This window comes from Amblyomma mixtum, chromosome 3 (assembly GCF_055824585.1).
Source record: "Amblyomma mixtum isolate Tamu chromosome 3, ASM5582458v1, whole genome shotgun sequence".
Classification (NCBI taxonomy): domain Eukaryota; kingdom Metazoa; phylum Arthropoda; class Arachnida; order Ixodida; family Ixodidae; genus Amblyomma; species Amblyomma mixtum.
The window spans coordinates 384493197-384520190 of NC_143014.1; the positions used below are offsets into that span (position 1 = coordinate 384493197).

Consider the following 26994-nt stretch of genomic DNA (forward strand, 5'->3'; position numbering starts at 1 on the left):
CCGCTTTTACCTACTTCCCAAAATCCATAAGGTGTCCGCAGAAGACTTGTTTACCGCAGATATCCCCGGCAGACCTATCGTTTCAAACAATAACACGCCCACAGAGAACTTATCAATTTTCCTGAACAACTATCTTGCAGATATTCCTACCCACCTCCCTTCCTGTGTCGAGGATACACCGCACTTTCTCCGCATAATAGAGTCTCTGAATCACGCTTCGATTATCCCAGCAGATAGCATACTTGTCACACTTGACGTCGCCGCTTTGTACACAAATATTCCCATAAATGAAGGTATCGACGCACTCTCCAAAATTCTAACTCAAAGTCCTCACCCGCACGAAACTGAAGTGTACCTCACGCTACTGGAATTGGTACTAACACTCAACTACTTTGAATTCGATTCTTCTTACTACCTTCAAGTATTTGGAACAAGCATGGGCACTCCCTTCGTACCCACTTACGCGAACATTTTTATGGGGCTACTAGAATCTCAACTTCTAAATTCATTTATAAAAAAACCACTTATATACCTGCGTTACATAGACGACATTTTCATGATATGGGAGCATGGGGCTGAGACCCTAAAGACATTCGTCACACATTTCAATTCATGCCACTCCAGCATTAAATTCACCTTCAACTCCTCGAAAATGCAAGTCAATTTCATTGACACCACTGTCCAATAGCAAGCTCAAAACCACTCTTTACAGGAAGCCCACTGACCGACAACAATACTTAGATTTCACTAGCACACATCCAAGACACTGCAAACAAGGTATATTCGTAGGACAGGCAACGAGACTAAGAAGAATATGTAGCGACGACGACGACTACCTGAAACACCTACACTCGCTAAAAAACACACTAATCACCAGAAACCATCCACAGACAACCCTCAATAATGCGTTCCAACGAGCAACCACTTTGAAACGAGATGTTGTTCTTAAAAAACGAACAAAAGCTAACAGTCAACGACCTCCTGCACTTATAACGAAATACTCAAACGCGCTTCCAAACATAAACAATATCCTGCGGAAATACCACCCCATTTTAACTGGTAACGACCGTCTCAAGAAAATATTTCCCGACGCACCAAGGGTAACATACAGACGCAACACAAACCTGAAGGACATCCTGGTGCATGCTAACCTCGGTAAGAAACCACCACCGACAGTAACTTCATGCTCTCGACCTAGATGCAAGACATGCAAACATTTACAAAGGGACACTACGGTTAAAAGTACGGCAAATGATTTCAGTTTCGATATAAAGACTAGTTTTGACTGCACATCGTCCAATATTATCTACATGCTCCAGTGCTCCTTCTGCCAGAAACAATATATCGGGGAAACCGGGCAAACAATGAGTGCCAGATTAAACGGGCACCGGGCTGACACAACACGGAATGAACAGAAGGCAGTGTCGACCCATTTTAATCAACGCCATCACAAATTCGACGAACTCAAATTGTTCATTCTTCAGTCAGGCTTCAAATCGACTAGGGAGAGAAAATACAGAGAAGCATTCCTAATCCACAAATTTAAAACACTGCAAACAACAGCGATTAACATGTCTAGAGGAAACCTGGAATCACTCAGGTACATTCCAGGGTTAGCATAGCTTTAAATTAACAAATGTCTTGCACGTGCTCAGACCATTTCCTAGAACCTCGCATAAGTATATTATCTTTTCAGGAGGACACAGGGGCGGGATGGGGGGCACGGGCGTGGAGGTAGACAGGGACAAGGGCTTGTCCCTGTCTGCTTCTATGTCCGGGTCTTTTGTTGCGCCCCAGTGTCCTCCTGAAAAGTTATGAACCAACACGGCCAAATACAAGTACTTCTGAGTATACTATCGCTCTTTGCACCCTTCCCACGTCATATCTTCCACCACATTTCCGGCCTTCTCACCGTCTCCCTGTGACTCACCCCCTTCTTTTTTTTTCTCTCCTAATCCCCTACTATCAGTTCTCGGAAACCTTGACATTCCTGTTACCCCCTCCGCCCCACCTTTTTGGCTTTCTCTGAACTCGAGCCATCCCCCCCCCCTTCCCTTGTCCTTCCTTGGAAATGCCCCTCCTTCCAGTGCCAGCCTATGTTGTTTGCCTTCTTCTCATTTCCCTGTACCACGCTGACTAATCCTCTTATCTGAGTTTTTCAGGTCCTACAGCGCCTCCCCCCGTCGCAGCCCCTTCAAAGCCTTTGTTCATTACACCCCCCCCCCCCCCCCCCCCCCCCCCCCGGATATAAGTTTTTCCACTATTGCAGCTTAACGAATCAAGGTTCACCTCCCTCCCCTTCCTGACACGCATCCCCTCTCACACCACTTTCCTTCCCCACCCCCGGGGCCTTCCTCCTCGGAGCGAAGGCCCTATTTAATCCCTGCCAATGATGAACGCTTTGCCCAGACGAAGACAAGTCCCCTTGTCGAAACGTTGGCTCAAGCAACCTGAGGTTTTCCCCTCACTTGTTCATTTTTGTGATCTTTGCCCCCTACGTTATTATTTTATCGGTTTGAATCCAGGAATGCATTTAACGACTGCTTTTACTAATTGAAAGTTTCTTTTTTCAACTTCCACAATGCTGATGGATGCCGTGGCAAAACGGCTGTAAGAAAAACTTGACAAGGCCAGGACACTAGCGAATGGCAGAACAAGAGTGCATAGATGAGGCTGAATAGCATACAAATTAACATAATAAATATCATGAAGAATGGCACCCAAAAGAAAAGGTAATGCAGAACATGTTTATAAATGCATTAAACCTGTCTCATAACCACTTTTACAAAGAGGTGCGCAAAAGAAGTGAATGTCAAATAAATAAACTAATGTGAAATAAATACTGCAAAAAATATAACACGACTCTATATGAATACATAATATTACATAGTCTGCATTCGTTAAAAACAGTGCATCCAACGTCCCTGAAATGAGCATGTCGGCATAAGGTAGGCCAAACAATGTCTTGGAGGGGAAAAACACAAAGCAATGGGGCTGCATCTGTGTCGTTGTGCCAAATCGAGCAGCTTGACTTTCTGCAGGCTATATGATCCATTAGTTAACCCTTAGTGATGTTATAGTGAAATACGTCATGTAGCACTGTAGGAGGTTACGTAACGCAGTACAGGCGGTAACTATTTGATTTATTTAATATATCTGGTGCGTTATGCATTACCAACTTCGCATAACCTTGCGTTTGACGCGTAGTATTTCGCTCTGCCAGGCCTGGTAGGTTACTGAAAATATTTCGCGCTTGCCTTTCCTGTATATTAGCCGGGAGAGTAAACGGCATTTGTCAAGGCGTTCGACACTTTTATTCTGTGCGAAATAACAGTTCCTTAGCTAGGTGCAGGTTTGACATGTTGGAAGAACAGCGAACTGCTTTTAACGGTACAGTGGTAAGGGTGCCGATCAGCGGAGAACTCCGCGTAGTTGGCGTCACAACTGGAGCCATGGAATGAGAAGTGATAAAACACTGCAAAACTAATGAATAGAATGTGGAAACAAGACTCGAATGTCACTGGACGTCTAAGTATACATATAAAGCAATTCAGTTGCGCTGAAAGCAAATTTTGGGGCCATAATTCGTGAATCGAAAGCATGACCTGTAGTTTGCGAGTCTGGGATGCTGACCCTAGACCAGGCAAGCTTGTTTTTCTAACATCACACTTAAACCATTTTGGAAATAAATATTTCATTGATAAATTTTTTCCAAGAACTCATCTAGCGGTTGCACTCCACTACCATGACAGAAGACAACACAACTAAAAGGGCGAGGCAGACCTTTTATTTTGGATTAAAAAAAAACACAGGCCCGACATGTTCTTTTTCTTCAACATGGTATTTAATACATTCATGCAATGTTCTACGTACATGAACTGTGTGCCATCCTTTAGAAAAAAAAATGTTTGATTAACTCGACGCGTTCAAGTCACCAAAGATTGGAAAAGAGAAGATGGAGAGAGCACATGACTAACGCATCATAATACGATAAACCTAAGCAAGAAGCAATAAAAAAAAGACAATGAAGAGCACATTAGTAAGAGCGAGTGCCACTCGGGTTTGAACACATTGTGGGGTTACACTCCCTTTATACCAACAATCATCATTCTGAAGTGACCTTTTGCTGAAAAAGATTCGCAATGTCAGTATATCATGCGCGCTTTCCAGAAGTCGTGTAGCTCAATAAAAAAGAACAAAGGGTCATTAGCAAATTAAAGTCCAGTGTGATATCGTACAGAATGCGGTGTCTAACTTCTTTTGCAATATCTGTTGTGTGATGTCACAGAAGACTATTAAGTCTTGATTGATGAAACAATGCTGAATTGTTTCTGGAGCGTCGAGGAGGGTTGGAGAGGGGGGGGGGAGGGGCATTATAAAGGTGCAAATTTGCCAATGACACAAAAATTTCCCTTTGACCTAATCACGTTTTAGCGGACAACGTGTCAGTAATGGGTGAAAAAAAAACGCATTCTTTTTTCTATACACCTTGTTCCATTAAATAAAATACGCAGCGTGGTACATGGACGGAGAGAAGAGCATACAAACTAAATCCTTCTACAACGATTTTCCCGATACTGAAAACCGGAAATCATGGGAGAAAAGAATAAGTAGGAAACGAACAGGTAAGTACATCCGCCTGCTTAAGCCCGACAAAAAGGGGCTATCAGAAACAATTGAAGACGCCCCGGTCAAAAAATCCTTCAAAGTTCCTTCAGGGAGCCAACAGGATTCTTGACTGTCACCTCTACATGCACCTGAAGGACCTGAAGGAATCTGCATGGATGCTCTGTTTGCAATGGCGCGACTCTGACGGGGCTGAAGGCATCTCCATTAGCAGCTCTGTTGGCACCGGCGCGGCTCTGATGGTGCTGAAGGCATCTCCGTCAGCAGTTCTGTTTGTACCGGCACGACTCTGACGGTGCTGAAGGCATCTCCGTCAGCAGCTCTGTTTGCACCGGCGCGTCTCTGAAGGTGCTGAAGGGATCTCCGTCAGCACGTCTGTTTGTACCGGCACGACTCTGATGGTGCTGAAGGCATCTCCATTAGCAGCTCTGTTTACCGGTCGGCGTGGCTCTGACGGTCCTGCAGAAATCTACATGCAGCGCTGCTCTGTCTGCGGGCGACGTTAGCTTCGACCGTCACCGGTATAGCTGCGAATCGCTTCGGGAAAGTTATAATACTGGCAAGAAGCTTAATTGTACGTTTTAATCGGTTTGTGTAGCACACATCTTGTAGTACCAGCACAACCGCTCACCGGTGGAGATTTATTTGGCCAGAAAGCAGCTTACGAAATTAGCGGGGACATATCTGAAACACACGTACGTATGCTCAAACATATACAATATTCGTGCAAATTGCATGATTCTTGCAAGCACGCATTAATGAGCTGCGCGCCCTTCCGATAGTGCCTGAAAATTCTTTGCACGGAGGCCATGAATCGCTGTAGAGCTCGCGTTCTCGATCATATGCTTAGCTTTCAAGGATGCATCCGGCCGGCTTCACTCGATCCTGGCTCATTTTCGGCAAAACTGTACACATATCATATATCAATATTGGACGGTAAACGTTGTCTCGTAGTGAACTTGACAACTGATGCGTACCAACCAAGCGGTTCGCATAACTGAAGTACTTCTGCGTTTCGTGCGAAGCATGCAAAGACGGCCGGCCGCTATTCGGCTTTGCTGACTTTTCTTCACTCGTCCTCGGCGCAGACGATTCCAGGCGCACGGCATAAACTACGGCCAGGTGAAAAAAAATGTGTGTTAGCTGCGCAGTTAATTTTAATCTAGGGAGAACCATCAATTGAGGCGAATGAATTTTTAAAAGGTGCTGCACAATTAATTCTAGCTTAACGCGTTTGTGCGCGTTGCGCGCAAAAAGTAGAGCAAATGTGGTATCGGTACGTACGTCGATCATACTTCATACTCAAAACTGATTATGTTCGACCTTTCCGCTATGCATATGCTGCGCACCGCGTGCAGTGAACCCGCCCGCTATCAGGGCAGATCTGCCTATCTGATAGCCAGTACACGTACGCATGTTTGTGTGCGGCATACACCGGCCAGGAACTGCGCCAGTCGGAATTAACTTTTTCTACTACGCATAGCCTTCCCTCGATCCTCGATCATCCTTTCAGCAAGGTGGAGACGCTGCATGCATGCTCGATCGTCCAGAGCTTCCTCGATCGGGCAACGAAACCAGTGCCCATATTCTACGCGGGAGCGCGCGCCCGCACCGATTTTCGTAGTCACGAGGAATTCATACGCCAGCGCACCTTTCAGTCGGGGATTAAGGTGACTGAATGCAGCGCACAGCGCTATAAGCGCGGCAAAGACGTGCAGCGAATTGCTCGCGCTGAACGACAGCGCAATTTTTTTTTTTTCCATGGCGCGACGTTTCTGTTTAAATAATTTTCACCAAGCAGGAAAGCGCCCTGCACTTGCATTGACTGTTGAAGCCAAGCGCAGTGAGTACACTGAAGTCCCCTCGAGGCATCTGTGTTGTCATGAGAAGCCGCACAACTCATGTGCGGCTCTCCTTCAGTCTTTATCTCCCAAACTCCCCTCCCTACGCAGAGTAGCATGCCAGCGATATTGAAACACCGGCTAAATTCTCTGTATTTCATTAAAGAGTCTCTCTCTCTCTGGCGATGTGTATCATTGAAAACATTAAACTCGCCCACCTAGCACCGCGATGTCAAGTGAACATATTCCTTGACACTGGATTCATGATCTCTATGCAGTTAATTCCCAGCCCCCTGTATGTCACACTAAGTGAATGGGGATTAACCATCACATCACACCAACTGGCCAGCTCCACTGGCTGGAGGACCTTCTTTGAAAGGCATTTGCGTAAAAATTCTTCGTATCACTAGGGTATACGGCAACTTAATTGACAGCAGTAACAGAATTTTGGTTCCCGGAACACACCCATGGAACATGTAACGCTGCATCAAAAATAAGTGCAGCCAGTTTTGAGGCTTTGAGGTTTTGAGGATTGTTCTCGCAATCACTCTCCGAAGGTACCATTCCAGACGACTGGGAAGTGGGGAAGGTCGTTCCCGTCCACAAATCAGGTAGTACTGATTCACCTCTTAATTATCGCCCCATTTCATTAACAAGTGTACCGTGCAAAATCATGGAACATGTCATTTACTCTCAAATCATGCAATCTTTGGATTCAAATAATTTCTTCCATCCATCACAGCATGGATTTCGAAAGGGGTTCTCCTGCGAAACTCAACTAGCCATTTTTCTACATGATATTCACGCCAACCTTGACACTAACCTGCAAACTGACTCCATTTTCTTAGATTTCGCTAAGGCATTCGACAAAGTACCTCATCAACGCTTGCTTCTTAAACTCTCCCAGTTGAAGTATACATCCGAACATAATTGCATGGATTAAAGCTTTCCTCACGCATCACTCTCAGTCCGTCGTCATTAATAACCAACTTTCCAACCCGCTTCCAGTAACCTCTGGCGTCCCACAGGGTTCTGTTCTCGGTCCTTTGTTATTCCTCATATACATTAATGATTTACCCCAGCATGTCTCTTGTCACATCCGCTTATTCGCCGATGATTGCGTCATTTATCGCTCAGTGACTAACCATTCTGACCAAGAATCCCTTCAGACAGACCTGCGCCATGTGCAAGACTGGTGCTACCAGTGGATGATGATGCTCAACTCTAACAAATGCAAGTGCATGTCCTTTCCCCGCCGTCGAAATCCTCTTGTTTTCAAATACACAGTCTGCAATTCCCCAGTTGACCTCGTCCAGTCATATAAATACTTAGGAGTCACCATTTCTAATGATTTATCTTGGCGTTTGCACGTGACTAACCTGATATCATCTGCTAATAAAACACTAGGTTTCTTAAAACATCACCTACGGGAAGCCCCACAACACGTAAGACTACAAGCGTACATCTCATTCATTAGAACTAAACTTGAATACGCATCACCCATCTGGAGCCCTTATCAAGAATATTTAACACACGCTATCGAATCTTTTCAAAACAGGGCTATCAGATTCATGCACTCCTCATACTAGTACGATGTCAGCATATCATCCCTCAAATCGTAGTCAGGTCTAGCTAATCTTTCTAGTCGCCGTCGCATAGCCAGTCTTGTCCTGTTTCACAAGTTCTTTTATTCACCACTAAAACAAGAACCATACATTTGCGCACTTCCACAATGTAGGTCCCACCGCATCGGTCGATCATTCTCTTCCAAGTTTTGCGTCCACGTGGCCGTACCACTGTTTTTGCCAACTCATTTTTTTCTCGTGCAGCAGCTGACTGGAACGGCCTTCCCCATAATATTACTGCCATAACATGTTCATCATCATTTTCAAGCACTGTTGATTCCTGCATTTCGTAAACCCCACCCCTTATGTAACACCCTGGAAAAGGGTCTTTAAGGAAAATAAAGTGATGTGATGTGATCTACAAACATGATTTATTACACACACTAGGCCACAACAACAAAGCAGAGGGAGTAATAAATGTTGGACAGGAACGTGCATTATTCTTTACACTTAAAAGCAGCAAACATTTTAAACACATGAAAAAACAAGGATGACAAAGCATCATACTATCAGGCTGCAAGGCCAGGTATATCCTTATGTCTAGAGACCAGATTTTAGGCAAATGCCTATTTTTTTCAAGGCATCATAGGCGCACCATTTTTACATATGAGCATGAATTAGGCGTTCACGACATGTTTAATACACATTTGATGGTGCCATAAATGCCTATTTTGGGCGTCAGCGCCTATAAATGCCGATTTCCAACGTTGGTGCCTAAAAATGCCCTATTTTGAAGAAAATGGCCCTGATATACGTTGTGGTTTTGTTTTCAGATTCTCTTTGTTTTCGAATCCATTTCGGTTTTGAGTTGAACCCACACATGGCAACATTAAATGACTTCGTCACTTGGGTGTGGTGAACACTACTCCAACGCCGACTGTGTAGACAATGTCAACCACATCAGCCAAAAATATCGAAATAACCTTTTTCCTGTTTCTGCCGTTTTGTAGTTACAGCTTGTAAACTCTGGCCGTTAAAATGGTAGTTGACCAGATGGTGCTACATTTTGGAAAGTACATGAAGTACGTAAGTTTCGTCCACATAATTCCCAGTGGGTTCGAGTTGACTGCAAATTGTTCCATAAGCTGGCTGGATAAAGTTTAACTGGATAAAATTTGCCATATTGGTAATCTGCCTTATGATCATTCCTTGTGCCTCATCTGCATGTCATCCTAATCAAATAGCCTTTGGCGGCAGTTTTCTTGGAGTAGGCCGCACTGGACAGCTGAGAGCCGTGCCAGTCGTGCGTGCATACGGAACACATTCATGCACTCAAACAATGTTTGATGCTTGTATGAATATCACTCTTTTGGCGTCACTCCTATGTCATATTATCTCAACCCTTCAATCGAAATGGTTTCCTACAAGCACACTCCTGTAACATCTGTTGGTGTGGAGCGTTCCTTTTCAGCTTACAAGCTTGTTCTCAATGAGAAGAGGCACAATTTTGAGCCCACCAACATGGAGACGTTGCTTGTGTGCTACTGCTTTCATGACTTTAGCAGTGATTACTATATGCACGGTGTTTATTTATTATGAATCCCCAGTGGATGTACGTAGGCCCGTGCTGAACTATATAATTATTTTCGGCATATAAAGCATCACCAGCACTAAGCGGCTACATTTTTAGCATTTTTAGCATTTTTAGCAAGCACCATTTTAAGTCCGCGTGACTTCCGACACTTGGAGCCACTAACTATAAAACGCAGTTTACACAAATGGCGACACATTTATTAATGTTAAAGCACCATGCATGCCTGCAATAGATAAGTTTAATTCCTATGAGGATGACTCTGAACACATGTCGGATGCTTTAAAGTCACATTTGCGTCAATTGCTAAATGCACGGCCTCTTGTTTTACTATTGTGCACGACAAGCAAATTGTTTGTTTCCAGGTATGCCAACGCATTTTAAAAGGCTTTGTAACCATCTCTTTTGCTCTGCTGAAGCATGCGTGTTGTACGAAAAGCTTCACGACAGCTTTAAAAAGAGTGCTTCTAAGGTTCGCACACAATGGTTAAGATCTCAAATCATTCCGGCTGTTTTTACTTTATGGCAGATATTGCGTGCTGATGTTCGGATCTGATAAGTGCAATTTTGATGCAGTTTATAGTGCCTATTTTTCTTTTTAGGTGCCTAAAATCAAATCTTAACCACCTATTTTTGGCGCCTAAAACATGCCTTCTTGGTGCCTAAAAATCCGGCCTCTACTTATGTCTTATAAATCCCATCAACAGACTTTGTCAGCATGCATGGCAATGTGTTCTCTCTTGCATTATTTGCACTAAATACTTTGAAGCATAAATGTTCCAAGAATAAAAGAAACTTTGAGATTAGTGTAATATTGTCACGTAGTCGTGATGGCTGCAGTTTGGCAGTCAGGTAGACAGCAAAACGGCTTCCAAAGAAACACTGTTGGGCTGTTTCACACCCACAAAGAACTGAACGACTCGGCAGCGGTGTAGCAACAAGCGTGCTTGGAGGTCGTCGAAGACAATGCCTGCCGCTTGTGGCCGTGCTGAATTTATAACTGACGACGAACTTTTGACAATGTGACAATATGGAGCAACCTCCCGTCACAATCTGAAGATTGGTGTAATTGCTGCTAACTGCAATGAATTTCATGGCCACAAGTTTGAAAAAAGTTAAACACACTGAAGAGCTACCTTAAAGGAATACAAAAATAAAAATACACTGAAACTACCTTCATGAACTGCACATCATACATCACTACCAGATCAATCTCTTTCCTTCTGGTTGGGCACTTCACACAAGTATGAAACATTATTAATACTAAAGAAAACACATTGCAGAGACACATCATCAAGGGAGTGCAAACAATTATTCTGATCAGCCGGTGGGTGCTGACACTGCATGATATGTAGGACATCAAATACAAGTGGTGAAACAAGAAGCCTTTGGGAGTGAAAATATATACAGCCTGCAATCTCATAAGTTCCAAGTACATAACAATATGAGCCGTCTACCATTTTAACATAACAAGAGCTGGTCTTTTTTGGAGTCAAATAATCCGAACTGTGTATAATAATGCTGCCAATTTGTGCTCGAAAGTACCTAGACATCTGAGGAATGCAGCCAAAGTGTGAATTGAAAATCATTCTTAGCTGCTCGGGAAATGAAGGAACAGGGTGTGGCACGCCTAGAGCACATGTCTGGTAGCTGTTTGTGTGCTAAGCGCCAATATTTTTCTTGGCAAAAGCCAAATGAGCTGGGAGCTCCAAATTTATTTCTGAGCTTCGATAGCACTGCTGCATTATGCACCGTTCAGCGACCTGCATAGGCACCAGCTTGGCTGCTGACACAAGCCGCAGTGCACGGCCAATCCCATCTTCAAAAGGAACCGTGGACACACCCCATAATGGGCCAAACATGCGCGTAGCCTTAGAAAGGTGCAGCAGCTGGTGAACATTATATGTCATAGCTGCCTCACCATAGAGCCTCGCTGCTATCCCTAGTAGCACAGTATGTAACTGCAACGTTGCCACAACATTGCCAATGTTGTACTATGTTGCGCTAACATTCTTCAACATTAGATAATGTTGCTGCTATGTTACCAAGCAACTTGCTGATAACGTTGCTCTGAAGTGGTCTTTTCACATTGCAGCAATATTGTCAAATGATGAATAAATGTTGAAAAACATACGATGGCATTGCTATAACATTCATGCTATAGGTTAATCTGCCCTCTCTGGCTATTTCTGAAGCCCAAATAGAAAAGTCGGTACCAGATCACTTCCCCTCACCGTGAGAGTATTAATTTGTTTATTAATTTTTACTTCGATTGCAAGTTTGCATGTGGTGTGTATGCAAATGGTGACACTAAGGTAGAAAGATATATTTCTATCTGAAATATTTTTAAACAGCTGGAATTACTTTGTTTTTAATTAAACAGGCAGACAAAATTAAAACTGCCGAAGAAATTTAGTTCTGGTTTCACTGACGCCCTGCAGTCTAATGGTCCAAATCCAAACCGCGGCTACTCGCGGCCGCGCCGAGAGACAAATTCCAATCCTGCGGCGTGCGCTGGTCCGAGAACTCGCGTGTCAGCGGCAGTCATGGCAAGATTTTCACGTTTTTTGTTCTTCTAGTACAGTTTTTTGGCGGTCGTCGTGCCCGCACTGCTGTGTTTCGTTGTGGTTTCACTGGAATTCAGCTGAAACAACAAAGGCTTGCCCAGAGGATGACCTCAATGGTGAGTGATTTCTAGACTTGCATTGTTGTGCTGTGACCTGTGTTGGTTGGCACAAAGCCAGTAGTGTATATATGTTACCCATGCCCTGCGTGATAGTTTGATAAAGTGCTACATTCGTTGTATTATGAAGAGAATGAAGTGTTCGCTAATCGAGGTGTCATTTCGGCAACGACGCCGAAGAACAGCAGAGGCTGTTCACGACGAACTAGAAAACTGTTTTCGTCAAGGGTACCCACGATGGTGAGAGCCGGCTTTTGCGGGTACGCATCACGAAATGCTACCCTGTTTGGCAGTTGTCAGTCTTGATAATGGTCATGGCAGCAGATTGTGCGCAACAGGAGCAGAACAGTTTCAAGATGCCTTTTCATCGCATAATGTTATTTTATCCTCTTTATCAGCGCCGGTCGAGGACGCAGTTGAAAGCCGCAGTTCTCACTTGTCAGATTTTAGCACCGCTAGCAGCATCCCTGACATAGAAAGTGCAACGTAAGAGTTGTCGCGAATTTCTGACAATGAGGAGTTGGTGGGTTATGAAGATAGGATGACACCTGAGTCTGGTTCCGCTACTCAATGTCTAGAGCACGACTTGCGCGTGTAAGCAATTAATAGCCAATTGCCTGCTTCTCACCTGCATTCCCTGCTTAAAGTGCTGAAACCATACCATCCAGAGTTACCCACGGATTCTAGAAAATTACTAAAGACGCAGAGGCATAGTGATCCAGCAGTGATGAGCGATGGTCATTACCACTACTTTGGAATTTTTCGTTCTCTGGAAGAACAAGTTGTGCATGTTCCTTAACGTCTGCGCTTTGTGCGAGGGCATTACACCAGTTCTCATGCATTCTACTGGAAGATAGCATAGATCCAGCGACATTGTAAGCAAGGAACCAGAATTTATTCTTTCACTTAACACTGACGCTGCTGCATCATGCCAGTAGTGTAGTATTTTCCCTCTCATTCTTAATCAGATGTATACTCTTATAACCAACATTTATGGGACTGTGCAGCGATTTGCACCAAGGGTAAGAAAAGTGAAATATTCATTGGAATTCAATCATCCTTCATCATCATCAGCCGGACTATACTCGCAGCAGGGCGACAGCCTCTCCCATATTCCCCAAATTAGCCCTTTCCTGTGCTAGCTGCATCCACTTGACCCCTGCACCCATCATCAGTTTGTGATCTAGCTTATGTAGCCCACGAAGAATCGGCCGTTAGCAACTATGCCTTTCAAATTGTGCACAGCAGTGAGGCTGAAAAAGACTATAGGCTGGGCCTGCCCTCTTCGCTCAGTTTACTTTGTCGGCCACCTGCCATGGCACAATTGAGGGAAGACAAAGGGAGTGATGTGCAACCACCTCCAGCCGCGTCTTCATCTACAAACGCCCTTGTGGTTTTAAGCAATTGAATGGCCGTCCCCATGGCTGACACCAGTAGGTCCGCTTGTAAGGCAGGATTCAAGCCAGACAGCAGCACTGGCCATTGCTGTGAGATGCGGGAATGGGAATTTTTGTTTGTATATTATTTGCTTGCTTTTGAGGAATTTTAGTTGGCATGAATAGTCGATGTCTTTTTTGTAATGAATGCATTTTTAGCCACTTTCAGAACAATTTGTTGCTCAGGCTGTTAAAATATGCTCGCGCTGCCAGGGAAGGGCGGATTTTTTTCTCACTATTTTGGTTTGAGCCAAGTGACTGGACATAAGTTCTTTGTACAGAGCTGTCCAATGTCTGTGCTCATTGAGGATTGTAAAAGATTTGTTATTAGACGTGTGCCCACCAAGATGCTTATATTAGGAAATTTTTGGTTCTTTCTTTTTTTTGCAGGGATGCAGCTTTGCTTGTCACATCATGAATTAGAAGAGACCATCATCGTGAGCAGCTGGAGGCTACCAGAAGGTAAGCATATTTTAGACGTGCTAAATTGTTCAGGCAAATGTTGAGAGTACTTTAAATTTGTAGTTTTCCAGTGCAACGGTGCATGACCAAAGTAGGGAAGAAGGATACTTGAAGAAAACAGCGCAGCAACAGGGACAAGAGAGAAGATGAGACAGGTGCTGACTAGCAACTGAAGGTTTATTGAAAAGGAATGCATAAAATATACTCTCTTCGCAACCAAGAGCGTGCATGAGCTGCGCAAACAACACTGATAACCTGTCAACTTCAGTCATGGTGGTCAGGATACAATAGTTCACAATCATTAACAAGGACGGATGGCCGTTCATGGCTGTGAACTGTTGAATCTTGACCACCATGACTGAAGTTGATAGCTTATCAGTGTTGTTCGCGCAGCTCATGCACGCTCTTGGTTGTGAAGAGAGTATATTTTAAGTGTTCCTTTTCAATAAACCTTCAGTTGCTAGTCAGCACCTGTCCCATCTTCTTTCTTGTGCCTGTTGCTGCGCTGTTTTCTTCAACTTGCCGTTTTACTGAAGTTGGGAAGAAGGATAAAACACAGCGCTCACTGACAACTGGTTATTTAACGGCGCAGACACTGCTTAAATGCCTTCAGACCAGCGGAGCAGGAAAAAAACAAACTTATCACACCTTTATCATCAAAACTATGAAAGAAACATCATTTCTGTGTTATATGATACAACTGAAGTATTGCTCGCACATTGTGAACCAGCTTTTTTAATATGATGCGTCTCTGTCCCTTCACAAGTGGCTTGCTTCTGCTAAGGATCTTCACACTTGAAAATCTCTGTACAATCACTGCAGTGCTTGACAAGTTTGGAACCTGTCCTCATTCTTTAGATCTCCTGCATGCAGTTTGCATTTACGGGCCTGTAGCATTTTGCCTCCATCGAAATGCAACCACCGCGGCCAGGATAGAACCCGTGTCTTAACAGGCCAGCAGCCGAGCACCATAACCACTGAACTGCCGTGGCGGCTCATGTATGTGTGTGTGTTCCGTAGGGCTGGAAAACTATGAACTTAAATCAGTGATGCTAACCAGGCCAACAACTAACTCTGCTGTTCATAATACCTCTGCTCCTTGTTTCTAAATGGCCAATTAGGTGGCACTGCTACTTTGTTTATTTGTTGCAATTTTGTGCACAAAATGAATGTCTTATATTTGGGAAACACAAAGTCCAGGTGGTGTATGTTTGCAAGGTTTGCTATTGTTGTGTAGATAGTTTACTGAAGTGTTTTGTATTTCTAACATGCCAGTTGAGAGGTGTGTGTGCATTTTCATGCTATGGTAATGTGCCTAGTAACTGTTTAAAACATTAGCTCTGGTTCTTGTTCCTGAGTAGCTCACATGTGTGCTGCTCATCCCTTTTTTCTTAGCTAAGCTACTTCATCAAATTGCATGTTGTAGGTGTCACCATGCATGTATATCTTAGAGCTTAAAGTAAGTGCTCTTGGAAGTCATCTTAAGGTGAATTCACACGGTGGACTGAATTGCAAATCTTGAGGGTGAACTGTGCATTATGTGGCTTGACGTCACGAATTGACGCCAACCAATTGGTGTCTGCAGATGGAAAGAGGAGGGCGTTTTTTTTCTATTAGGACAAGATCTGCTGTTTTCATCTCATGTGTGAATGCTTTCAGCATGCGGACACTGCCTTTACTTGAGGTGATGCTAGAGATCTTTTTGTGACCTCATCCGTTGTGTGAATATACCGTAAAAACCCGCGTATAATACGAACCCGAATATAATACGGGGCTAAGATTTAGAGACGCGAAATGGGAAAAAAAGTTTCACCCGCGTATAATACGAGTAACACAAGCTCATAGAAGACATTTATTCAAATCGCATCCCGCACTTCACTTCAATTACTTTGTTCTTCAGTAGCGCTTTCTTCGAACATTTCTTTGTCCGACAAATCATCCCAAATGTACTCATCTTCCGTGCCATCGAGGGCGTTCGAGATGCCGCACTTCTTAAGCCCGCTTCAGCCGCCCGGTTGGCGTCACTGCAGGCTCACCTGAGCGCATCAACTCTGCGTAGCACCGCCTGACTGCGTCCTTGAACGGTTTGTTTACACAACCATCAAACGGCCGCGAAAGCTTTGTCGCATTCCGCTGCACGCGAAAAGGGCTTCTTTCTGTTGTGGCCATCCACGAATGCTTCCTTCGACGACACCAAACTGCCTCCCGGCCGCACCGTTGCCGATGTTCTCCGCAGCCAAAATCGCTTGAAAGTAGCCGAGTACTGTTTTCGAGACCGTGACATCGTGCTCTCTAAAACAATATCCACTTCACGAAGCGTGCCTTACATGCTAGCACGTGCGTTGTCAACAGGCACACGGCACACCGCGACCCCCCGGCGCACCCAACGGATCAACAAAGAAACGACGTCGTGACGTCGTTTGTCGAGAGTAACGAAGCCAAGCCGTAGCCACGCGCCAATAGCGAAGCGAAGCCATAGCCACGCCGCAAAAACGAAACCAAAACATCAAGTCACTTCGAAAATTTTTGTTCGGATCCGCAAATAGTACGAGGCGGAAATTTAGGACGCTAATTATGGGAAAAAACCTCGTATTATACGCGGGTTTTTACGGTACCTTTGATGTGCATTTTGGTGTAAGGACATAAACTCTAACTATACCTAATTCACAGAACTGGCCCCAGCAATGACATCCATCAATGGGGCTAGTGGCAGTGGGCCAGACGAGTTTGGTGAGCGAACCTTCTTGTGATGCATGCCATTTTTTATTTTTCATAATCAAATCGGCCTAAGAAAATGTTCACTGCAAACAAAGGATTTGTCCAATGAGCGCCTGTTAATCCTGTCCTGTGCCACTTGAGGGCGCCTTATCCCCTGAAACTTCTACTCTCATCCTTCCACCATCTCTGCTGTGCCCCTAACTTTGACTGTATGTGCTACATTGACCTTTCTTGAAATTGGTTACATACCCTTCCCAGGCCCCATTTCTTTCTGTACTTTTTATCTCTACTTTGTGTCGCTCTCCTACTCTACTGTGTGATTACATCTATACCTTTCGATAGCTTGTCGTCCTGCCTTCAGTTGCATTTCGAGCCTTTTCATTAAGCTTCATGTTTCTTTCCCATAGTTATCTAATAATTAAAAGCTTTTTAATTGATTGACATCCCCTTTCTTGTGAATTAACAAAATATATTAGCATTATTCTGGTCGTCTGGTACATTCAAAGTTGTTAGGCGTTGTACCGTGTACAGGTTGAAAAGTTTTCTGGCACAGTGTTCCTGCTGTCCTTCAGCAGATGCGCAGTTAATTGAATCTGACGTCTTTTTTTTTCTTTTTGCATTGCCTATGAGGCTTGCTGTACTGTCCCTTTCATTTTTGGCAGGATATGCGATTTTTCTGAACTGCTCTCGCTCCGCAGTGTTCTGCTGTGTCTTTAAGGCTCGTTTATGGGGGTTCAGCGTCCCAAAGCGACTCGGGCTATGAGGGACGTGGTAGTGGAGGGCTCCGGAAATTTCGATCAGCTGAGGTTCTTTAACGTGCACTGACATCGCACAGCACACGGGCCCCTGGAACTTCGCCTCCATCGAAATTCCATTGCCGCAGCTGGATCGAACTCTCGTCATTTGGGTCAGCAGCCAAGCGTTATAACCACTGAGCCACTGCGGCCACGGTTGTCACTTGTCACTTAGCCCTCATTATTTCACCAGTTATCTTTTTAGCCATCAGTGTTAGTGTAGTTTAAAAGGGTGTGCGCTAAAAAAGACGTACACAGGGAAAAGATACAGACGACAGGAAAGAAGCGCAACTTCCAACTTTAATGACAACAAAAGAAGCCAGGCGCACATATATATCCGCTGATAAACAGATATGAGCTGCGTGATGGAGCGTGACCCCATCAACCAAACATAAGACAGCGCAAAAAATGCATATCTAAGTGACATTAAAAGAAACCCAAGAAAGTGAACATATCAAACACCTGCCGAGGTAAGGTAAAAAAGTGGGATTCGTATCGGCTGACAACAATGCATAACAACATGGGAAAACAGAGCTGTATGAAAGATGACACTGAAAAAGAGGATAACACCATAAAAAAGGCTAACAACATGACGAAATTTTTAACAAAGAACAAGTGAAAGATGGAGATAAAAACCGTGTAAAGGGTGGTAAATAAAGGCACATTGGAACATCTAAAAGGACAATAAAACATAGAGAGGCGAACGGGTTAATAGTCTAGATGTACCCATCCAGAAAGGCAAGTTCATTTCTAGACAGGTTAATGGAAGGCGTGCTAACGCACTTGTCTTTCCTGAGGTGAATAAAAAAGGCCTCGATTACTTCTCTTTCTGTCTTGTCCTGAGCCTTAGCTAGAAACTTGGTTTCATTAAACTTGGGGTAGCAGTTCTGGCAACTGCTGCAGTGTAACGGAAGGTTACCTCCAGACCTGTTCTTCATGGTGACGTTGTGCCTGCGGGCGCGCTCATTGAAACATTTCCCGGTTTGACCCACATACACTTTGCCGCACGTCAAGGGAATCTCGTACACAACATTGGCAGTGCATTGTGTGTACACGGTTTGATGCTTGATATTACAGGCCTTCTTAACACGCTTCCTGGTCACCATCGGACATAATTTCGCCAGTTTGCAAGTAGCCGAAAAAACCAGCCTCCCCGTGACGAGACGCAACTTTCTTTAAATTGTGTGAAAGACCATGCAGGTAAGGTATAACCTGCACAGGTTTCCGTTCTGTTTGATGTTTAGCATGCTCCGAGTTTTTAATTTTTTGCAAAAGGTTTTCAGACATGTTCGTGACCAGATTTGCAGGGTAACCTGCAGCAGAAATTCGGTTGATCTGGCACTGGAAACTTTCACCTATCTTGTGGCCGCAGGATTTTTCTAATGCAGATTTCATGCAAAGAGATACTATGCCAAGCTTTACCAGCTTGGAGTGGGGACTATCATAGGGCAAAAGTGACTTCTTTGAGTGCGGCTGATAAGACCAACACACATGATAATTTGTAAAAATAAGCTGTAAGTCAAGAAACTGGAGTCGATCATGATCTGCTCGTTCATGCGTGAATTTTAGACCCCTCGATGAAGAACAGAAGGTAGTGAGAATTTGGACTACAAGTGTATCAGCAGCACAGTATGAAGGTGCGTTAAGAAGGACAAGATAATCGTCGACGTATCTGAAAATACATGTTATCCCTGTGTCCTTCAAGCTAGCTTCAAGGCGCCGGTCAAATGACGCCAGAAAAATTCCGCATAAGACCGGTGCGACTGAGGAACCTATACAAATTCCGGCTTTTTGCAAGTAAAACTCATCCTGGAAGCAAATAACAGTGGAATCCAAATAAAACAATAGTAGGTCCAGAAATTTTTCAGTTGTGACACCGGCAGAATTTTGAAACCTGACTTCGCCAAATTCTTCCAAATGTTCACGAACAGCATCCAACAACCCGTCGTGAGGCACAGAGTAAAATAAGTCCTCAACGTCAATTGAAAAACCAGTTGTGGCCGATACCTTGCCTCCCTCCAGTACCTGCACCACTTCCTTTGAGCTTCGAACGCGGTAAGGGTAAGCGCCAGCTATTCTGTCCAGTTGGCACCGAAGGAAGTCACCCACAACGTTTTGCCACGTATCCCTTTCAGACACAATGGCACGTAGTGGACAAGCAGGCTTATGCGTTTTACCTGAAAAGAATATTTCGAGGCATCCGGTCTCAGCTCCTTTGACCGCCTCGGAGCATGCTAAACATCAAACAGAACGGAAACCTGTGCAGGTTATACCTTACCTGCATGGTCTTTCACACAATTTAAAGAAAGTTGCGTCTCGTCACGGGGTTAGGCTAGTTTTTTCGGCTACTTGCAAACTGGCGAAATTATGTCCGATGGTGACCAGGAAGCGTGTTAAGAAGGCCTGTAATATCAAGCATCAAACCGTGTACACACAATGCACTGCCAATGTTGTGTACGAGATTCCCTTGACGTGCGGCAAAGTGTATGTGGGTCAAACCGGGAAATGTTTCAATGAGCGCGCCCGCAGGCACAACGTCACCATGAAGAACAGGTCTGGAGGTAACCTTCCGTTACACTGCAGCAGTTGCCAGAACTGCTACCCCAAGTTTAATGAAACCAAGTTTCTAGCTAAGGCTCAGGACAAGACAGAAAGAGAAGTAATCGAGGCCTTTTTTATTCACCTCAGGAAAGACAAGTGCGTTAGCACGCCTTCCATTAACCTGTCTAGAAATGAACTTGCCTTTCTGGATGGGTACATCTAGACTATTAACCCGTTCGCCTCTCTATGTTTTATTGTCCTTTTAGATGTTCCAATGTGCCTTTATTTACCACCCTTTACACGGTTTTTATCTCCATCTTTCACTTGTTCTTTGTTAAAAATTTCGTCATGTTGTTAGCCTTTTTTATGGTGTTATCCTCTTTTTCAGTGTCATCTTTCATACAGCTCTGTTTTCCCATGTTGTTATGCATTGTTGTCAGCCGATACGAATCCCACTTTTTTACCTTACCTCGGCAGGTGTTTGATATGTTCACTTTCTTGGGTTTCTTTTAATGTCACTTAGATATGCATTTTTTGCGCTGTCTTATGTTTGGTTGATGGGGTCACGCTCCATCACGCAGCTCATATCTGTTTATCAGCGGATATATATGTGCGCCTGGCTTCTTTTGTCGTCATTAAAGTTGGAAGTTGCGCTTCTTTCCTGTCGTCTCTATCTTTTTCCTGTGTTTGTCTTTTTTAGCGCACACCCTTTCAAATATGAATATGTACCAACTAGCCCGTCAAAAAGCTTTACTACTGTTAGTGTAGCAGCCGATCAACTCTTCACTGAGATGTGTTTCTCATAGTATTAATGTTTCTACAAGTTTTAATACAGCATAACCCTGCTGATGTACTCCTCACGGGACTAAAAAAAATTGGCTGTGGCTTAGCTCAGCTATGCCAGACATACGTAGCGAGAGGTAATGGACCTTCAGAGGCTAGGCGAACTCGTCGAGCTGCATCTTCACGGCGTCGCTTATTCAGACGTTCTGCACTTTCTTCCTCGGTCTGGTCGCCTTTGCCTTGTTTCGTTCCAACAGCTAAGCTTGGTTTGTTTCAGCCTCTCCGACTCGCTCTCCATGTCTGGCCACAACAGCTTCAACGAACCGCCCTCTTATACAGGCCGCTGCTCATTCATTCATAAATCTTTAATCACAAGGATGACCTGAGGCCCAAGGGGGAAGTGGGTTGGTTAGGTGAAGGTGAGGGTGTCGGTCTCTGACATGAAGTCTAGCAGGGCACTGAGCTTGCGCTTGGCGTCGGTACTGGGGGCCGTCCAGTCATCGTATGTCTGGATGTGGTAGGCAGAGGTGTAGCAGGCGCAGAGGCTCTCAGTGCCAGGACAGGTCCAGATCAGGTGGTGCAAATCAACAGAGTCAGCAGGGAAATCGGGGCAGCCGATCCTGGTTCGGTGCCATCGACTCGGGATGTCCGGGGTGTACGCTGCACCGGCTCGCACCTTGTGAGCGAGAACTTGGGCCGGGCGAGAAAGTCCAGAAGGAATGGATGGAGTAATGTCTGGGACAAAGTCCCACGACAAACCCCTCTGCTCTTGTTAAAGGCGTGTGATGATAGAGTCAGGTATTATGAGCGGGATGGGAGAACGATAAGGGTGGTCCGAGTTGGTCGGCTCACGTTAAGGCAATGCCGACGGTCTTCCTCTAGCTGCGCGCCAGCAGCCTCGTGGGCAGTCCTGTTCCCGGTCCCTTGTGCGTGATTTCTGGGTGTCCAGTGAATGCGTACGTAGATTTGGGAGGTCTCTTGCTGTGCCTACTGCAATCTCTGGCTCTCCTCCTCCTCTGACGTTGCACCAGATGGCGCGGCTCCATCTGGCAACGGTTGCTAGGCAGCGGCGCAAGAAGCGGTGTGACCACGGTGTGACCACCGCCGCAGTGAAAATGCTACTTTGCGACCAATAGCTCTTGCTACAAAAAAAAAAATGCAAGAGCGAGGAAACATTAGAGGCAGGAAGTAGGACAAATTTAAAAATGACAGGAATGAAGAACTAAACACATTTATTGCAGTGCTGGCACTTGAAAAAATCATGCAGCATTGTCTGCTGCATTTTCTTACGTCCGGTGAGGACTACTCATTTCTCCAGAATTTACGGGGCTATGTGGCTGTTGCGATCATTGCAAACATACTTTCTGAGAATGTCTAATGCCGCTACAGCCAACATAATGGTTGGTTCCAGCGGAGGCTAGCCCTCGTCCTCTTTGTTGCCACTGCTGTGTGCATCCAGAAGTCACAAAAGATGTGATGAGGTGCGGAAGGACAAAATCAATCGCGCCAGCCACACTAACACTAGCAGCACAATTACAAAGAAACAAGGATAGGTGAAGAAAAAATTAGCTGTGGTTTAGCTCTGATTAAACATGGCGAGAAGCGGTAGCTTCATGTGGCTGCGCTTTGCAAAGCTTTGTTTGTTTCTAGTTTCTCGGCTTGTTGAAAGATTGTTGTTTCTTTGGACTTTGCCGCACGTAGCTACGTGAAACTACTGCTTCTCACCAGGTTTAACCGAAGCTAAACCACAGCTGATTTTTTCCTATACCCGTGGTGTTAGATTTTCTGCGTGTGGAGCGCTAATCTTCCTCTTTGTATTCTTCGTCTTCCTCTTGTTATTCCTCTTCAAACTCCTCTCGAAATCGCCTGTCACTGATCAATCATGAATCGCTCGAATCACAAATTACCATGATATTGCATGAGCGGCTGTGTAACCTAGCAGTTAGTATACAAGAAGCACATATACAGGGTGTCCCAGCTAAAAGTAACGAAGCTTGTAAAAAAGAGGATGATCCCTAGCCGAGTGAGACCAACTGAGGGTTGTTGCCAGTCGCGTGTCCTAGTCTGTAGTATGTTTTTTTTATTATGCAAACATGATTAATTAGCAGAGACTAATTAGCTAACTTTTTAATTATTGCCTACAGGAAGAAAGTGTCAATGCAGGAGTTGTAGATCCCTTTGAAAAATAACCGTTTGCCGTGTTTGCAGCCAAGTACCACTGATACAGCTTCTTTTATTTGACTTAAAAGAAAGCCCGCGAAATACAAAAAGAGCCACGTGATAGGGAAGCAGTTTCAGCGCTCCCAGACGACCAGCCAAGCAAATACATTCGCTTATCTTTGCAACGTTGTCCCGAACGGGGTTCGGCGTTTTGTGATGGTTGCGAGATATACGTAATTAACTCTCGCATCGGCGCTAGGGCGACCGTTTCTTCAGCGCGTGACGGTGCAAGTTAGCGGCACGGCCACATTCCTATCACTCGAGGCGAGGTTACGCGTGAAAAAGCGCTCCATGCGAGCCGCGCTTCACTTCCTTGAAAAGCAGCACCCGCTCACTTTCCATGACGCATAAGCAGTTCCTGGTGCATATCTCGCCACCTCCTCAAGACGCCAAAAGCTGTACGGGACAGCGTTGCAAACATAAGCGGATGTCGTTGCTTGATCGCTCGTTTGGGAGCGCTGTAACTGCTTCCCTATCACGTGGTTCTTTTTGTATTTCGCGGGCTTTCTTTTAAGTCAGATAAAAGAAGTTGTATCAGTGGTACTTAGCTGCAAACAAGGCAAACGATTATTTTTCTATGGGATCTACAACTCCTGCATTGACAATTTCTTCCTGAAAGCAATAATTAAAAAGTTAGCTAATTAGTCTTTGCTAAATACTGCAGACTAGGACACGCGACTATCAACAACCCTCAGTTGGTCTCACTCGGCTAGGGATCATCCTCTTTTTAACAAGCTTGGTTACTTTTAGCTGGGACACGCTGTATATCTCCAGTTTTATTGAATTGTCACACCGTGGGTCTGAAGCTTAGTGGTTAGCGCACCTGGCTCTCGCCCAATGGACCTGAGTTTGAATCCCACTGATTGTGAGGTTTATTTGTTTGTTTATTTTATTTGTGGCAGACTTGAAGGTCATGTTGCGTACATGGCGATCTCAGCCGTGCACCTGTAGCAGTGAAGCTACTGCTTCAAAAAAGTGCAACCACTGTGGATGATGATGGCACAGCCTGTCTGAATGCCGTCTGCCTAACACAGTGGTGCTAGACATGCCAGGCCAAGTAAAGCCGCTTTAGAAGTAAACATATGACTGCCACTGTTTCTCATTTAGGCTGGCATGGGGTGTTATTTCACAAGTATTACTGTGTAGGAATGTGGCCGAAGTTACAATGCAACGAACAGCAGGGTTTATAATGCATGGAACCCTATTATCATCATGCCAGATCTAGACCACTACAATGTGTAGCAGCCAGGAAAATGCAGCACCCATCAACTCAGCAGCGAGGTTCTACTGTGCAAAGCTTTCACTGTTACCTTGAGAGCAAAATACTTAATTTTTTTCATTTACTTGATAGCCCACAATGTCAAACTGAACTCAGTTTGCTTTTGCTTATATGTGCTGCTGAGGTGCATTGATATTTGTGTACTTCCTTTTCTTGTCAAAAAAGTATGCTCAGCCGAGGAGATGGAGACCGCCGCGGACTGCCAGCTCCAGCTGCCTGGTGGGCAGGACACTGTGATAGGTTCTGCTAGGGATGATGGAAAGGTGATTGTGCGTGTTCTTAAGTCATATAGTGTATCAAATACCATAGTAGAGTGAGTGAATGATTCTTAATTAAATTGGGGCTGGTACATAGTGAAATGGGTACAGTTTAGAGGATGATGCTAGCTTACAGTAGAAACTTATACTAGTCCCAGTAAGTGTGCCGAAAAGGGTAGTGTGCAAAGCATAGATGTGTGGTTTCAGACAATATCATGTAAGGCACAGGTCAGCATTTCTAATTTGTCATTTTTGTACTTCATTACCTGACGATGCCATAATGGGTCTGCAGTTATTCTTGTCCTGAGGAAATTCTTAGTACACAAGTAATTTTTGATCATGAGGAGGCTGCCTTGTTCTGTCAGGTATGCCTAGTTGTTGGTATGTGAAATTTATTCTCATTTCTGAAGTTTGTTTGAATTGGGGCAGAGAACATTATTTCAACTTTTGGCGGTATTTGACTCGGAATGAAGAGAAGCTAGAACTGTCAGAAGATTGTGCTATATATTTCATGTTGCACGCAAGCAATTTCTTTTTTTTTCGAATTATAAGGCTAGAAATAAAAAATACTGATTTTGGACACTGCTCGCTGTAAAAGAGTGCATTCATGCCTACATAATTTTTGTTTTTCAGCTGTTTGTTTTAAGTTATGAAATATTTAAAATCCCTTGATTCACTGCTGTTAATGTGTACAAATGCGAAATTCTCCACGTTTGCTGCAGGTCTATGCAGGCAGTGGGCTCTGGATGGAGCCTGGTGCCTGGCAGATGCTCCTGAGAGCACCAACAGACTCAATCTTCTGCCGCGGTGCTACTCAGGTGTATTGGACACCTGATGAGCTGAAGAGCCGCAGCGTGACTGGCGTGCTTTCAAATAAGTGCCGGTCTCTTGGCAGAACAGAGGCGAAACCGGCACTTACACCGGAAAAAGTCTTCTCTGAAAGGTGCTAGTGCTTTTTTTTTCTTTGCTTTGAGTAACACCTAGGCAATCAAACTTTGCTTCAGCCAAATACAGTCGCGCTCACTTACAGAAAGCGTGATAGTCATGGAGATCCTGTTCATTGTATCCGAGGTTTGTAACAACTGCAATGTCCTTATTGCATCCAAAACTGCAAAGTCGGGCAAAAGTGACGTTTAGTTTTTGCAAGGTGTGTTATGCCCATACGTTTCTTCATGCAGGCTCTATCACAGCACTTTCAGAGATCTCCACACTGTTTGTGTGGCTCTCGCTAAGATCCGTTCTGCCAGTAACCTGATTTATCTATTTGGTTGTGAAATTAGCGTTCTCAACGACTGGTGGCAAGTCATTGTGCGCGTTCTCCGATCTTGCTGCGACAAAGATAGTGCAATTGACATATCTGCACAGAATGTATAAATAGCATTGCCTGTTGTTTCGAGTAATCTCTGTCTTTGGTTTTCATGCAAGCATCTCAATGCATCCAACAACACACAGCAGACGCGGAGTGGGTAGGCCCATGTGTCGTCAGCAATCAGAGGTTGCCAGACAAGCAGTCAGTTCGCAAAGGAAACGAAAATCGTTTTAAAGATATCTGCCGCACGGAATCAACTGAATGTTTTGGGTATTGTAATTTAATGTGTTGGGAATTAAATGCTACAACAAGGGTATGCACGAAAGTAGGCTTCATGGCCCCTTTAATGGCGAACATTCGTTTCTGTGTTTTTACAATGAGAGTGGTAATTCTGAATCTCACTTTTGCATTTATCATGTATCTAGTTGTGTTCAAATGTGGCCTATTTTGTGTTCTATTGTGCAGCTCTGTTTCATATCTACATGGGAGACATACCAAAGGAGCTTGCAGAGAAGAGACTGAAAGCCGTGCGCATGCACCTCTCACAGAAGCTGGGGGACGTGCAACGAAAAATTGGAGGTCATGATGTATAAATTTATTTTGCCGCTTACCTATGCCGAAGCCGTCAGGCGTCCCCGCCCAGAAACGTTCGTTTCGTACCAGCATCCACTGCAGTCGACACCATTTCGTCCTGCCTGGCCACCACCGCAACGTTTCCGTCCATGGCGGACACCGGACAACCTACCCATTTGTTATGTCTGCGGCATTCCTAGCCATGTGATGCGTCCCTGCCGCCGCCAAGTGTTGTCCCCTGCTGCCAATACTGACCCTCGAGGTTACGCCTACGCCCCTCCCCAGCCTTTTCACCGCACTTCGCCTTCTGAGACCA

At 44.7% G+C, this 26994-nt stretch overlaps 1 protein-coding gene across 1 annotated transcript; it reads left to right on the plus strand.

Annotated features, from left to right (window-relative positions):
* The first annotated feature begins 11764 nt into the window (after window positions 1-11764).
* Window positions 11765-26704, plus strand: LOC149357074 (uncharacterized). The gene is made up of 6 exons (XM_089577874.1): window positions 11765-12306; window positions 14133-14204; window positions 16875-16934; window positions 24705-24802; window positions 25519-25739; window positions 26571-26704. Exons 1-6 carry the CDS (start codon window positions 12069-12071, stop codon window positions 26689-26691), a joined length of 810 nt encoding a protein of 269 aa, XP_089434000.1. The 5' UTR covers window positions 11765-12068; the 3' UTR covers window positions 26692-26704.
* The last annotated feature ends 290 nt before the right edge of the window (window positions 26705-26994 follow it).

Bases quoted from the DNA above. Each gene is read 5' to 3' on its own strand.
- LOC149357074 (XM_089577874.1), top strand. From the start codon at position 12,069: ATGGTCCAAATCCAAACCGCGGCTACTCGCGGCCGCGCCGAGAGACAA. The intron at 16,935-24,704 runs GTGAGCGAACCT...TTGTCAAAAAAG, and splicing joins CAGTGGGCCAGACGAGTTTG to TATGCTCAGCCGAGGAGATG. The intron at 25,740-26,570 runs GTGCTAGTGCTT...TCTATTGTGCAG, and splicing joins GAAAAAGTCTTCTCTGAAAG to CTCTGTTTCATATCTACATG.